A 15969-nucleotide genomic window follows, 5' to 3' on the forward strand; every position below is an offset into this window, starting at 1 on the left:
AAACAACCACGACACTATCGACATCATGCCACGTCAATAATAAATAGTGCACTGCTAATGAGTAGGACATTTTTGGATTCTGAGCAAATAATGAACTAATGATATTCTATATTATCTGTTTATAGACTATATTGTTAGACACAGAAAGATGACTATGGTTGCTAGAGATGGTTGACAAAAGTAATGGAGAAATACAGTGTCCATAGACCCAGGTGTGCTCCCTGCTACTCACCGAGCCCCTGTCTGAGCCCCTGTCCATGTCCAGCCAGTCCATGAGCATGTGAGCAGTGCTGCTGGGGACCTGGGCCCTCAGGGTGTTCCTCTCCTCCTCTCTGGGCTGCAGCTCCAGGGCCAGCCTCAGGTCCTCAACCAGCTGTAGAACCTGCAGGGGCCCTGCGCTACCTGGAGAGCCCAGCTCAAACAGGCCGTTGGTGTACTCGGCTGCAGCCTTGGAGCCTGCCGGGGACAAAGGACAAAGAGTCATTATAGTGGACAAGATTGTATATCAGCATAAATATCTATAGCAGAATCTGACCCAGTCAGCTCCCTCTATTTTATATTATACGTCCACGTGTCACCTGTATCGGCTCACTAAGCTAATGTCTGTTCCAGCTGCATCATTATCTGGGAGCTGGAGAGCAAGTTAAACTTCCTCCATAAACACTCAGACATCTGGAGCATGTTAGCGTATCGTTACAGTATGCTGCAAGGAAACCATTTGAACACGGATTCCATTGAAGACGTCCAAAATCAATCAACTGGAAAGAAACCTGCCTGCTACCATTGTGATTTGATCCATGTTGTGTTTTTTTACTCACTGGCTCTCCAACTCTGTTCCTGTAGGTTAGCAGGGCTCTTCAACCCTGTTCCGATAGGTTAGCAGGGCTCTCCAACCCTGTTCCCTGGAGAGCAACCATCCTGTAGGTTTTCGCTTCAACCCTTATCTTGTGCGCCTGATTCTAATAATTATCAGGTTGATTATTAGATTAATCAGAAGTTAAAACTGGGGTTAGAGCGAAAACCTACAGGAGGGTAGTTCTCCAGGAACAGGGTTGGAAATAAAACCTACAGGAGGGTAGCTCTCCAGGAACAGGGTTGGCGTTAAAACCTACCTACAGGAGGGTAGCTTTCCAGGATTAGGGTTAGAGTTAAAATCTACAGGAGGGTAGCTCTCTAGGAACAGGGTTGGTGTCGCACCCTGATCTGTTTCACCTGTCTTTGTGCTTGTCTCCACCCCCCTCAAGGTGTCGCCCCTCTTCCCCATTATCCCCAGTGTATTTATACCTGTGTTCTCTGTTTGTCTGTTGCCAGTTCTATTTTGTTTCGTGATACCTACCATCATTTGTCCCCTTGCTCCTGGCTGTTCTATACCTTGCCACACCTCTCTGGATTATTGACCCCTGCCTGCCCTGAGACTGCCTGCCGTTCTGGACCTGTTGCACTCTTTCTGGATTATTGACCTATGCCTGTCCTTGACCTGTTGTTTGCCTGCCCCTGTACTATAAATACTTTTGTTACTTTGACACTGTCTACATCTGGGTCATACCTGAGACCTGATAGTTGGTGTTAAAACCTACAGGAGGGTAGCTCTCCAGGAACAGGGTTGGAGAGCCCTGGTTTAGAGCAACAAGTGGAAGGTGTGGAGCCTGAAAGAAGAGAGCTTACATTTGGCAGCTAATCCCAGATCATAGAGAGGATCAGAGCAGCAGTGTATTATCATGGCATCTTAATGCTCCAATACACTTCACCCTCCCTTTTCCTATTAGCCTACTTTACACTAGCATCAGATTGAGGCAGAACAAGCCAATACATTTCCTTTGTTTTGTCATTATGTAACTAGAAATGATGTGACCTATAGGACAGTCCTGGAAAGAGGACATTGATAAGGCCATGGCAAAGTACTACATCTGGTTAAGACCAGGGAATGCCTATATGCCCTAGAAGCCTGTGAGAGTGTATCTAAAATGATCTGAAAATGACCTCACCATTCCTATGATACTGGGGTGGGCCATAAGGTCACCTGGGCCTGTGGGCAGAGGTGTTACATGTTTCTGTCCCCCGGCTAATACATGTGTCAAACTCATTCCACAGAGGGCCGAGTGTCTGCGGGTTTTCGCTCCTCCCTTGTACTTGATTGATGAATTAATGTCACTGATTAGTAAAAAAACTCCCCTCACCTGCTTTTCTAGGTCTTAATTGAAAGGAAAAACCGGTAGTCTTGGTAGGACTAGCCTGATCCCAGATCTGTGTGTGCTGTCTTGCCAACTCCTATGGCCAATGTCATGACATGCAGCACACACAGATCTGGGACCAGTCCATATCCATGTATACAAACAGCCTTCTTTTCACTAAAATAAAAACATACAAAGAAACTATGGTACATTGAGTGCATGCTTTGGTTGGCTTGACTTTGAGGAAAATTTAAGAAGAACACGATGTAGAAAAAAACCAAGATTTTCTGTAAATAAGCCTGTGCCTGCCTGAGGGCCAATGCGCATACAAACACAGAGAGGAACGGATTATTCACGCATGCTCAACTGCATCTCGCTAAAAATATCATAACTATGGGTATCTACAGCCAAATAGCCCTGTTTATTGTTCATCTAATATCTAGTATATAATCAGCTTTATTCAGATCACAAGCCTGATACAAAACATGTTTGTTCAATAAAATGCCTGAAACAAGTTACCAGGCCAGCTCAGTTCTACAGTAGTGTTGAACTTACTTCTCTTTGTGTGAGCATGGTTTGGAGTTGGTTGAGGTTTCCAACTACTATCCATATAACACATTTTTATTATCCTAAAATAAATGGACAATAAGTGAAAAACACAAAGAAACCAATTATTCAACTCAAGATTATAATAATAGAGTATCTCTCATCTGATTCAGATGCTCCAGCAATAACCAGTAGGGGGCATATTTTCAAGTCCATCACTGTTGCAGCAACTCATTACCTGCATATTATATTAAATGTCAAGTGCCTTTCAGAGATATTTCCAGCATATACTATTACGGAAAACAATGTCCTAATACTCAAATGTAATCAGACCAGTATCTCAAAATATGGCTGATGATTGGGACTAATGCCTTGTTGATGATTGGGACTAAAGCCTTGTTGATGATTGGGATTCCTTGCAGTAATTACATTTAGATTCTATTCTATTTGTAGTCCTTGAAACTCAAGGCTGCATATGAGATAATGTTTGGCAACAGTAAAGTAATTAACTTTAATTGTTATTGACCAGATCTTATTGTGGTAATAGCAATGATTAACTTGTGAATATCCTGATTTAGACCTTGAGGTTAACTTGTTTTCACCTTGGGTCAGTCAAGGTGACTGTTGATCCCGATCTCTTGTCATGGTGAATTGACAAAAAGAGAAAGACCAATGGCATGAATCTCAGACAAGATGTACATAGATTTACACAATAAAACACTGCTGTGACTAGGATTGCCAAACTACCGGTATTTTACTAAAGTTACCAGAATCTTCAGTAATTTTGGTAATTAACAGAAAAACTATGGCAATCTATTGTAATTTAGGTAATTTAAACTTGAATAACTTTTTTAATATATATTATTCATTTATTATACCTGTGTCCATATTATCCATGTGTTTATAGTAGTTAGACCATATGGTTCAAGATAAATAGCCTAATTATTGAAAAAAAGCATCTAATTAAGAATGGGATTATTTTCTTCAACTGCCAACAATTTGATGCCAAAACATTGACAACAAATACATATTGACAGTAAAATAAATAACAGTTTGTATAAATAATTACTGATATTTCATGCTAAAACACTAATATAAAACACCAATGGTATTCACTAAATGTATGTAAATGTAAATGTTATTCTTTCATTTTTTCAATTATTTCATATATTTTACATGTGATACGGCCACACAGAGGGCCAGAAATGATTACCGACACCTGTGAAAATCTGAAGTACCCAAAAGGGCCACCAGATATCTTGTGATAAATTAAATTAAATCCTTGAAAGATACAAACATTCTGGTAGTTTAATGGTAAACTTTGAAAGTTTCCAGTAATATACCATCCCTTTGCAACCCTAGCTGTGACATTCCCCTGCATACTGAATAGTGGTGCTCGGGTCAGCTGTTTGTTCACTCGCGTTCTGCCCGCAATTGTTAGTAACTCATCCGCAACCACCCGACTTTATGTGATAAAGTGAAAATCTGAGGCCGGAGCTATAGTCAGGGGGTGCAGGATTTTTTTCTGCCTGATTTAGATGTGTTTCTGCTTATAATTTCAGACATTTTTTAAGCTATTTATTACTAATTGGATACACGCAGCTTCTCTTCTGTCATTAGGCTATATGTTGCCCTAGAACAGTGTTTTCCAACCCTGGTCCTCCAGTACACCCAACAGTACACATTTTTATTGTAACGCAGGACAAGCACACCTGATTCAATTTGTCAACTAATCATCAAGCCCTCAATGAGCTGAATGAGATGTGTTTGTCAAGGGCTACAATTAAAATATGTACTGTTGGGGTACTGGAGGACCACGGTTGGGAAACACTGCACTAGAAGACTAAATTAACCCTTGTTCACCAGAATAATGTCACATATTGATATATATTTTTTATTTATTTTCATTTCACCTATATTTAACCCGGTAGGCTAGTTGAGAACAAGTTCTCATTTACAACTGCGACCTGGCCAAGATAAATCAAAGCATTGCGACACAAACACAGAGTTACACATGGAATAAACAAACATACGATCAATAATACAATAGAAAAAGTCTATATATAGTGTGTGCAAATGAGGTAGGATAATGGAGGTGAGGCAATAAATAGGCCATAGTGGCGAAATAATTACAATATAGCAATTAAACACTGGAGTGATCGATGTGCAGAAAATGAATGTGCAAGTAGAGATACTGGGGTGCAAAGAAGCAAAATAAATAAAATAATAGTATGGGGATGAGGTAGTTGGATGGGCTATTTACAGATGGGCTATGTACAGGTGCAGTGATCTGTGAGCTGCTCTGACAGCTGGTGCTTAAAGTTAGTGAGGGAGATATGAGTCTCCAGCTTCAGTGATTTTTGCAGTTCGTTCCAGTCATTGGCAGCAGAGAACTGGAAGGAAAGGCAGTCAAAGGAGGAATTGCCTTTGGGGGGTGACCAGTGAAATATACCTGCTGGAGCGTGTGCTACCTAGCAAACACTTATACAGTGGGGCAAAAAAGTATTTAGTCAGCCACCAATTGTGCAAGTTCTCCCACTTAAAAATATGAGAGAGGCCTGTAATTTTCATCATAGGTACACTTCAACTATGACAGACAAAATGAGAAAAAAAATCCAGAAAATCACATTGTAGGATTTTTTGTAAATTTATTTGCAAATTATGGTGGAAAATAAGTAGTTGCAGTTGCCATACCAGGTAGTGATGCAACCGGTCAGGATGCTTTCGATGGTGCAGCTGTATAACTTTTTGAGGATCTGGGGACCCATGCCAAATCTTTTCAGTCTCCTGAGGGGAATAGCGTTGTCATGCCCTCTTCACGACTGTCTTGGTGTGTTTGGACCATGATAGATCGTTGGTGATGCGGACACCAATGAACGTGAAACTTTCAACCCGCTCCACTACAGCCCCGTTGATGTTAATGGGGGCCTGTTCGGACTGCCTTTTTTTGTAGTCCATGATCAGCTCCTTAGTCTTGCTCACATTGTGGTGCGAGGATTGCCAGTTCTCTGTCAGTAGTCTGTAATAGTTTGCAAGCCCTGCCATATCCGACGATCATCAGAGCTGGTGTCGTAGGATTCAATCTTAATCCTGCATTGACACTTTGCTTGTTTGATGGTTTGTCTGAGGGCATAGCGGGATTTCTTATATGCGTACGGATTAGTGTCCCGCTCTTTCAAAGCAGCAGCTCTAGCCTTTAGCTCGATGCGGATGTTGCCTGTAATCCATGGCTTCTGGTTGGAATGTGTACATACGGTCACTGTGGAGACGATGTCGTCGATGCACTTATTGATGAAGCCGATGACAAAGGTGGTATACTCCTCAATGCCATTGGATGAATCCTGGAACATATTCCAGTCTGTGCTAACAAAACAGTCCTGTAGTGTAGCATCCACATCATCTGACCACTTCCGTATTGCGCGACTCACTGGTGCTTCCTGCTTTAGTTTTTGCTTGTAAGCAGGAATCAGGAGGAGTCAGGAGGAGTTAAAGGCGGAGGAGTAAAATGGCGCCGGAGGAGATTACGGTCTCCTAACCAATTGTGCTACTATGTGTTTTTTTCCGTGATATTTGTAAATTATTTTGTACATAATGTTTCTGCAACCATATCTTACGGAAGAAAAGAGCTTCTGGATATCAGGACAGCGATCACTCACCTCGGATTAGATGAAGATTTCTTCTTCCACAACAACAACAACAGCAACAACAAGCAGGACTCACACGATATTCTCCTAACCCCACAGGGCAGACATCCCAATTATTTGCAATATTACTTGCCAACGTGCAATCATTGGACAATAAACTAGACAATGTAAGATCACAAATATCCTGCCAACGGGACATCAAAAACTGTAATATCCTATGCTTCACTGAATCGTGGCTGAATGACGACATGGATATTCAGCTAGCGGGATACACGCTGCACCGGAAGGATAGAACAGCACACTCCGGTAAGATGGGGGGGATGCATATTTGTAAACAACAGCTGGTGCACGAAATCTAAGGAAGTCTCTAGAAGGAAGTCGCTTTTGCTCACCTGAAGTAGAGTATATTGTGATACACTGCAGGCCATACTACTTGCCTAGAAAGTTCTCAGCTATACTTTTCGTGGCTGTTTATTTACCACCACAGGGCAACTTAAATCAGTTCTACCAAATCTCTATCAACATGTTAAATGTGCAACCAGAGGGAAAACAATTCTAGATCACCTGTACTCCACACACAGAGACGCGTATAAAGCTCTCCCTCGACATCCATTTGGTAAATCCGACCACGATTCTATCCTCCTGATTCCTGCTTACAAGCAAAAATTAAAGCAGGAAGCGCCAGTGACTCGGTCTATACAAAAAATGGTCAGATGTAGCAGATGCTAAACTACAGGACTGCTTTGCTATCACAGACTGGAACATGTTCTGGGATTCTTCCGATGACATTGAGGAATACACCACATCAGTCACTGGCTTTATAAATAAGTGCATTGAGGACCTTGTCCCCACAGTGACTGTACGTACATACCCCAACCAGAAGCCATGGATTACAGGAAACATTCACACTGAGCTAAAGGGTAGAGCTACCGCTTTCAAGGTGCAGAACTCTAACCCGGAAGCTTACAAGAAATCGTGCTATGCCCTGCGACGAACCATCAAACAGGCAAAGCATCAATACAGGACTAAGATTGAATCAAACTACACCGGCTCCGACGCTCGAAGGATGTGGAAGGGCTTGCAAACTATTACATATTACAAAGGGAAGCACAGTCGCGAGCTGCCCAGTGACACAAGCCTACCAGACGAGCTAAATCACTTCTATGCTTCCTTCGAGGCAAGCAACACTGAGGCATGCATGAGAGCATCAGCTGTTCTGGACGACTGTGTGATCACACTCTCCGTAGCCGACGTGATTAAGACCTTTAAACAGGTCAACATACACAAGGCTGCGGGGCCAGACGGATTACCAGGACGTGTGCTCCGGGCATGTGTTGACCAACTGGCAGGTGTCTTCACTGACATTTTCAACATGTCCCTGATTGAGTCTGTAATACCAACATGCTTCAAGCAGACCACCATAGTCCCTGATCCCAAGAACACAAAGGCAACCTGCCTAAATGACTACAGACCCGTAGCACTCACGTCCGTAGCCATGAAGTGCTTTGAAAGGCTGGTAATGGCTCACATCAACACCATTATCCCATAAACCCTAGACCCACTCCAATTTGCATACCGCCCAAACAGATCCACAGATGATGCAATCTCTATTCAAATCAAATCAAATTTATTTATATAGCCCTTCTTACATCAGCTGATATCTCAAAGTGCTGTACAGAAACCCAGCCTAAAACCCCAAACAGCAAGCAATGCAGGTGTAGAAGCACGGTGGCTAGGAAAAACTCCCTAGAAAGGCCAAAACCTAGGAAGAAACCTAGAGAGGAACCAGGCTATGTGGGGTGGCCAGTCCTCTTCTGGCTGTCCCAGGTAGAGATTATACCAGAACATGGCCAAGATGTTCAAATGTTCATAAATGACCAGCATGGTCCAATAATAATAAGGCAGAACAGTTGAAACTGGAGCAGCAGCATGGCCAGGTGGACTTGGGACAGCAAGGAGTCATCATGTCAGGTAGTCCTGAGGCATGGTCCTAGGGCTCAGGTCCTCCGAGAGAGAGAAAGAAAGAGAGAAAGAGAGAATTAGAGAGAGCACACTTAAATTCACACAGGACACTGAATAGGACAGGATAAGTACTCCAGATATAACAAACTGACCCTAGCCCCCCGACACAAACTACTGCAGCATAAATACTGGAGGCACTCCACACTGCCCTTTCCCAACTGGACAAAAGGAATACCTATGTGAGAATGCTGTTCATTGACTACAGCTCAGCGTTCAACACTATAGTACCCTCAAAGCTCATCACCAAGCTAAGGATCCTGGGACTAAACACCTCCCTCTGCAACTGGATCCTGGACTTCCTGACAGGCCGCCCCCAGGTGGTGAGGGTAGGTAGCAACACATCTGCCACACTGATCCTCAACACTGGAGCTCCCCAGGGGTGCGTGCTCAGTCCTCTCCTCTACTCCCTGTTCACCCACGACTGCATGGCCAGGAACGACTCCAACACCTTCATTAAGTTTGCTGACGACACAACAGTGGTAGTTCTGATCACGACAACAACGAGACAGCCTATAGGGAGGAGGTCAGAGACCTGGCCGGGTGGGGCAAAGATGCCTGCCATCCAGGACCTCTACACCAGGCGGTGTCAGAGGAAGGCCCTAAAAATTGTCAAAGACCCCAGCCAACCCAGTCATAGACTGTTCTCTCTACTACTGCATGGCAAGCGGTAAAGTGCCAAGTCTAGGACAAAAAGGCTTCTCAACAGTTTTTACCCCCAAGCCATAAGACTCCTGAACAGGTAACCAAATGGTTACCCGGACTATTTGCGTTGTGTGCCTCCCCCAACCCCTCTTTTATGCTGCTGCTACTCTCTGTTTATCTTATATGCATAGTCACTTTAACTATACATTCATGTACATACTACTTAAATGGCCCGACCAACCAGTGCCTCCACACTCTGGCTAACCGGGCTATCTGCATTGTGTCCCACCACCTGCCAAACCCTCCTTTTACGCTTCTGCTACTCTCTGTTCATCATATATGCATAGGCACGATATCTACATGTACATACTACCTCAATAAGCCTGACTAACCGATGTCTGTATATAGCCTTGCTACTCTTTTTTCAAATGTCTTTTTACTGTTGTTTTATTTCTTTACACACACACACACACACACACACACACACACACACACACACACACACACACACACACAGACACACACACACACACACCTTTTTTTCCTGCACCATTGGTTAGAGCCTGTCAGTAAGCATTTCACTGTAAGGTCTACACCTGTTGTAGTCGGCGCACGTGATAAATAAACTTTGATTTGATTTGATAGAATTATGGTCAGATTTGTCAAATGGAGGGCGGGGGAGAGCTTTGTATGCATCTCTGTGTGTGGAGTAAAGGTGGTCTAGAGTTTTTTTTCCTCTGGTTGCACATGTGACATGCTGGTAAAAATTTGGTAAAACTTAATCAATTCAACCACATCTTTGTTTCATCACAAAACTGGAGAGCAACCTCTGTCTGGTGAAGTCCACAAAGCATAATGCATGTAACAAACATTAACATGACCTACAGCATGGTCAAGCAAGTTAATGTTTCCATCATTTTCAGACAACTACACAACTATTGATTTAGAACCATGTAGAGTTACCGCAAGTCAGGAGCTGCCTCCACTAAAACAGGAGCTGCCTCCACTATTCCAGCACCATTTCAACTTCGACATTTCAACATCATCAAATCACCTATGCTCAGTCTAATACAGTGACAACTAAAAGATACCAAAAACAATAAGCTAAATATCATGTGGCTGTCCATTCTTCCAGTGGTGATTTTAGCATGTAAATCTTGGAGGGCCAAAAAAGAAAAAAGTGGATTGCATGCCAGCAAAGCCACAACACAACACTAAACAATACATTCATTTTACTATAACGGTGACAAACGGTGCCCACAAACTGTTAGGGCCTATATAAAGCTGTCCAAACAGCAGTCCCAACATCTTACCACTGCTACACCTGGATATCAGCGGAGCCTTGTCTGGCAGCGAAACAGTTCATTCAGCCTCATTTACTGCCTTTAAAAAAACATAGCTGATATGGCTGACATGCTTAAACAAATGTGGTTTCTAATGACAATTGCGATGTACAAACTATGGTATAAGGGGACTACAATTGGATAAGAAGCAATCCGTAATTTCGATTAAGTCATTAATGAGCGAGCTAGGATGGAAGTAGTCAATATAACGATTTGTTCAGCACTTTTGAAATGTACAGCGACAGCATTCAGAACATGGGCCGTTCTTACAGTGTTCTCCCTGTACACCTAGTCAGAACCGTAGGATAAATAATGGGGGCATATAAGCAGACAATGAAAGCTCTTACAATATTCAATGATTACATTTCTCTAAAACAGGTTATATGCTACATGTGCACCACCAAGTAAGAACAGTAGGCGAAATTAAGAGGGGTAAATAGACCAAATTATTAGGGTGAGGCACATGGGCTACTAACATCTTACTACACAATATACACTTAGTATTACTTTCTTAGCTACAGTATACATATCTTCATGGCATATTACATAATTTACGCAGCAGTATTAGAATACATTTTTGTACTCACCTTGTCGTGCTGTACTCACTTAAACAGGAACGTGGTGCACCGGTCCTTCGAATTATGATGACGTCATTGATCTTCAGGTCGTAGCTCTAGAAAGAGGCCTGATTTACAATTCCGAGTTGGATGTCCATTCAAAACGTATTTTCCCAGTCGGAGCTCATTTATTCCCGAGGTCCCAGTTGTCTTGTTCCAAGTTAACAGTTATTTTGAGTGCGGCTCAAATCATGCTTCACTGACAGCATTGGCAATGTTGGATGTTTATCATTTTAAACTTGGAACAGAGCCCCTTAATCCCAGATTTGGGACCACACAGCCACTGATTCCTTCCAAACCACTCATTGTTGAATTTGTGATTCCCAACTTGCTGTGTAATGTTTATGTCCAATGGCCGATGAGCACCGATACGTTTTATCTGTAATTTATCTTCATTATTTCTCTTCATATGACAAGGATTAAAAAGGATTTGCCAGTAGATTGTCGACTTGATTTATGATGATGACTGATAGCTAAGATTTTTAAAGTATGATGTATGATGTTTGTCCAATCAAAACTACTGTACATATAACATAATTTGACGTAATTTTATCTGTGGCCAATGACCTTGAGCCTTCTTGGATGGGCACTTCTAATGTAACTCTATGGCAGCACCCAAAGGGCTAGAATTTTCGAGGTCTACCTTTAGACTTGGCGGTGACGTAGTGTCCCCATGAGTGACAGAACACTGAGCCAATCCCTGGCCATTACCACAGAAAGCACTGAAACACCTGCAATTTGGAGCTGCCTTATTCAATAAAACAAAAGAGACCATGTTTATAGGAGGCTTAATTAACTCAATTATATATATATATATATATATATATATATATTGTATATTGTTTGCAAACTGATATGTGACACATGAAATACAGAAAGACGACTGATAACCGAATATAATTTGTCTTATTTTTTTCTTAGTAAATATTTTGGGGAAGCCTGGCTTCTCTTGACATCCATGAATACACGCCACTGCTGAACAGTAGGCTACAATTCCCTTGACTACAACACCTCTTCTGCCAGTCACATTCTGTTAAAGGTCCCCAAAGCACACACATCCCTGGGTCACTCCTCTTTTCAGTTCGCTGCAGCTAGCGAATGGAACGAGCTGCAACAAACACTCAAACTGGACAGTTTTATCTCAATCTATTCATTCAAAGACTCAATCATGGACACTCTTACTGACAGTTGTGGCTGCTTCGTGTGATGTATTGTTGTCTCTACCCTCTTGACCTTTGTGCTGTTGACTTTGCCCAACAATGTTTGTACCATGTTCTGTGCTGCTACCATGTTGTGTTGCTACCATGTTGTTATGTCGTGTTGCCATGTGTTGCTGCCTTGCTATGTTGTTGTCTTATGTCTCTCTTCATGTAGTGTTGTGTTGTCTCTCGTCGTGATGTGTGTTTTCTCCTATATTTATAGTGTATTTATATATATTTTTTAATCCCAGGCCCCCGTCCCCGCAAGAGGCCTTTTGCTTTTTGGTGGGCCGTCATTGTAAATAAGAATTAGTTCTTAACTGGCTTGCCTAGTTAAATAAAGGTTAAATAGAATAAAACAAATTTAAAAAACGTGCCAAAGGCCTTTTTGAAGTCGCCATCTTGTGACTGTCGAATTTGTATAGCGTCTCACAATCATCACATATATCCTAGCCGCGGGACTTCCATCATGCTCTTTTACAACTTCACCAAATCTTTCCCTAACATTACATTTCTGGCCCTCCCTTCTCTTTATTTTCAACTCTCCTTTCACAGCTTTTCTCTTATTGAATTAAACTCCAACCGTTTAGGCTTACGCAGTAATGCCCGATGGCCTAAAATGATGAAATAAAAAGCTCAATGTAGCTAGATAGAAATACATTTTATAGGCATTTCTTCCCTCTTTCTCTTTCTTTTCCTCTCCCCTTTTTCCTCTCATCCACACAATATATCATGATCATAAACCCACCCTAAACCCGCCCGCCCCGTGAATATAACGGCGGGGACGGCGGGTTATGAGTCAACCCACGCATCACTAATACAGAAGGCTAAGTCAAACTCTGTGGTCAATTCCAACGGCTGTCAGAGTGGCATGTCTTTCATTCTCCACAGAGACTGATGTAGCATTGAGTTGTTCTGTTGATCCGTTTAGTCACAAACTGGCATGTTGAGCTTCATCGCCCACAGTCTATTTAGATGACCGACTGCATTAAACATGAACCCTTTATTAGTTGAATCATGTTGGCAATAGCTGAGCTTGCTGCAGGGAGCTCAGCCCAAGCCCCTACAAATGCTTGCCCCTAATTTAACAGCCACACACACATACAAATGGATGTGGGCACATGCCCCCCCACACACAGACACACGCCCACACACACACACGCCCACACACACACACGCCCACACACACGCCCACACACACACACACGCCCACACACACACACACGCCCACACACACACACACGCCCACACGCCCACACACACACACGCCCACACACACACACACACACGCCCACACACACACACACACACGCCCACACACACACACACACGCCCACACACACACACACACACGCCCACACGCCCACACACACACTATCCATGTTTGACTGTGCCTTCCACCACACTAATACTGCATGGATTCCCTAAATAGGACTCATAGTGTACATGCAAGAAAGAGGAAAATGCCATTAAAACACACTCATATTTTGGGAGAACATCATAACAGAACAAACTGATCTAATTTCACCTGTAAATAAGCCAAAAACATTATTTTCCTTTTTTTTATGATATTTCCTAACTGTGAGGTGGAAATAAAACTCTGAAATTGTGAAAATTATAATAATGCCCTTTTTGGATAAAGCGTCTGCTAAATGGAAGGCTAATTTAGCCTACATGTTGTATATATGGGAAAAATAACATTTTGCTACTATTTACTAAATTGTTATACTAATTACAATATTTTCTAAAACAAGTAAATGTAATAATCTAATCTGATGTTTAGAATTTTACTTAAAAAGTAAGACTTCAAGAGATGGAGTTCAATGGAATTGGAAATGCATTCCGTCTAACGTGTTACAAACCCATCTTAGTTCAAGTCTATGGAGTCTATAGTAAACGGTCTGAGGATGACAGGGGGAACTGTCCAGGCCCCCAGTGTCCAGTCTAGAGTGGGAAGTCACGAGCTCTGCTGGTCTATTACCACGTAGCAACCTAGCGCCGCCAAAAGCTCTGGTCTGCCGTTGAAAGCCTACGAAAATGATGATCGTCAGAAAAGCCCAAAAGTTTTGGGCTCTAAAATGTGTTTGTTATGATCAGTTTAATCCCCACTGTAAATTCTTTAAAAGTTTGCTACAAATCGAGATATTTAATTAAATAGTGATTCATTCTGACAAGAACATTTGTCATCACACAGGACCATGTGCTGAGATAGCCTACCGGCCAATGATTGGTCTACGAGGGAGGAGGCTCTCTCAGGCAGGATGAAAACAACTACATCGACCATGATCCTTTGCTAGTTTCGGCCACTTTCACCGTGATCCCTTTTTTTTGTGCCATTCAGACCCATTCAGCAATATGACCCATTTCAAATTCAATATGATCCACTTCATGTACCATCGGGAGTGTTCCATAGGAATACGTGGATGACGTCAGCGCTAGAGACTATCTACTGGTTTGAATGTCTATGGAATTGTTACAGCACAGGAGGTTTGTGGAACCTTAATTAGGCAGGATGGGCTCGTGGTAATGATTAAGTGGAATGGTATTAAATACATCAAACACATGGTTTCCATGTGTTTGATGTTATTCCATATGCTCTATTCCAGACATTATTATGAGCCGTCCTCCCCTCAGCAGCCTCCTGTGTGTCACAGGCAGGGCTGATCTGATGTTTTATTCAGGACCTAATTTCTTTACAGGGTAGCCTTGCTTAGTCTGCTCCGTTTCTCAGCTTTTACCTGTCTGGCAGTGGCATGGTGTGTTTCAAGCCCACACACGCCAGCAGTTAAACCGGTTTGATATAAGGTATGTCACCTGAACCAATCACTGTGTACAAAGACAGTATAATGAGGCAAGGACCTTTCTTTCAAAAGAAGTGAACTAGTTTCTCAAGTTTGTTTTATATTCCAAATTGACGTCAGAGTCGTGTGAAAATACACAGATCTTTTCAATGGTGAATCAAAAAACCATAATAAACTGTGGGAGAATGTATTAGATGTAGTAGGAAGAGATAATTAATCACTTTTACCTGCAATGATGTCATCCATTTGCTCCAAGGCCGCCTCCAACATGTGGCTTGCATCTGAGGCCATGGCGACAGACTACTGCATCAGCCTCTATGCTTAGTGTCCTGGAGGGAAATATAAACACTGTTACATTTTAAGAAAGAGGAATTCTAAATATAATATAATTTAGCATTGAAAACTTTGTACAGTAAACATTAGTTAGAAAATATATGTCATATGGTACAAATTAGCCACGTATAAATAAACACCTGAACGGAGAACTGAGGATCAATTGTACTGCTGTGATATATTCTCTATTGAAACGGTTTCAGATACAGTATGTCCTTGTAACGTGCTGGTTCCTAGGCATACCTTGCAATATGATCCCATTGGCTAGGCCTGGTACAGAGACTACTGGTATATTCTCTGGGTCATCCCTATCAATAGGACAGAGCATGGCTCTGTACAGCGGACCCCTGTTCTAATGAGGCCTCCAAAGAACCCAGCAGGGTCTCCTCCCTCTGTCATCATGCCTTACAACCATCAGCATCTACCCTCTTAAACAGAGAGAACAGCCCGTCCCTTGCCTAACCCCCCAGGTTACGGGATCTAAACACACTGTGAATGTCTTCGTTCTTTCAGCTGTTGATAGAGCTGATGGTTGGTGGCGTTGGGGTATATCTCCATTCCACTCAACCATCACTGAGTTGGGAGACATTCACAAGGACCCAGGTCTGTTTTCATTACAGCTCAAAAGGGATCAGAGTGAAGCGTGACGGA

At 42.5% G+C, this 15969-nt stretch overlaps 1 protein-coding gene across 12 annotated transcripts in view; it reads right to left on the reverse strand.

Moving 5' to 3' along the window:
• The window catches only part of LOC110498877 (liprin-beta-2), a 118297-nt gene extending 103003 nt beyond the window's left edge, over positions 1–15294 (reverse strand). For all 12 annotated transcript variants that reach the window (XM_090211505.1, XM_090211549.1, XM_090211518.1 and 9 more), the window contains exons 1-2: positions 15213–15294; positions 233–456 (exon numbers count right to left, since the gene is read on the reverse strand). In XM_090211505.1, the coding sequence (XP_090067631.1) occupies positions 233–456; positions 15213–15276 (288 nt within the window). In that variant the 5' untranslated portion in view covers positions 15277–15294. The remainder of the gene's footprint in view (positions 1–232; positions 457–15212) is intronic.
• Between the last annotated feature and the right edge of the window lie 675 nt (positions 15295–15969).

The sequence above is a fragment of the Oncorhynchus mykiss genome, chromosome 2 (assembly GCF_057628025.1).
Source record: "Oncorhynchus mykiss isolate SJ-2025 chromosome 2, ASM5762802v1, whole genome shotgun sequence".
NCBI lineage: Eukaryota > Metazoa > Chordata > Actinopteri > Salmoniformes > Salmonidae > Oncorhynchus > Oncorhynchus mykiss.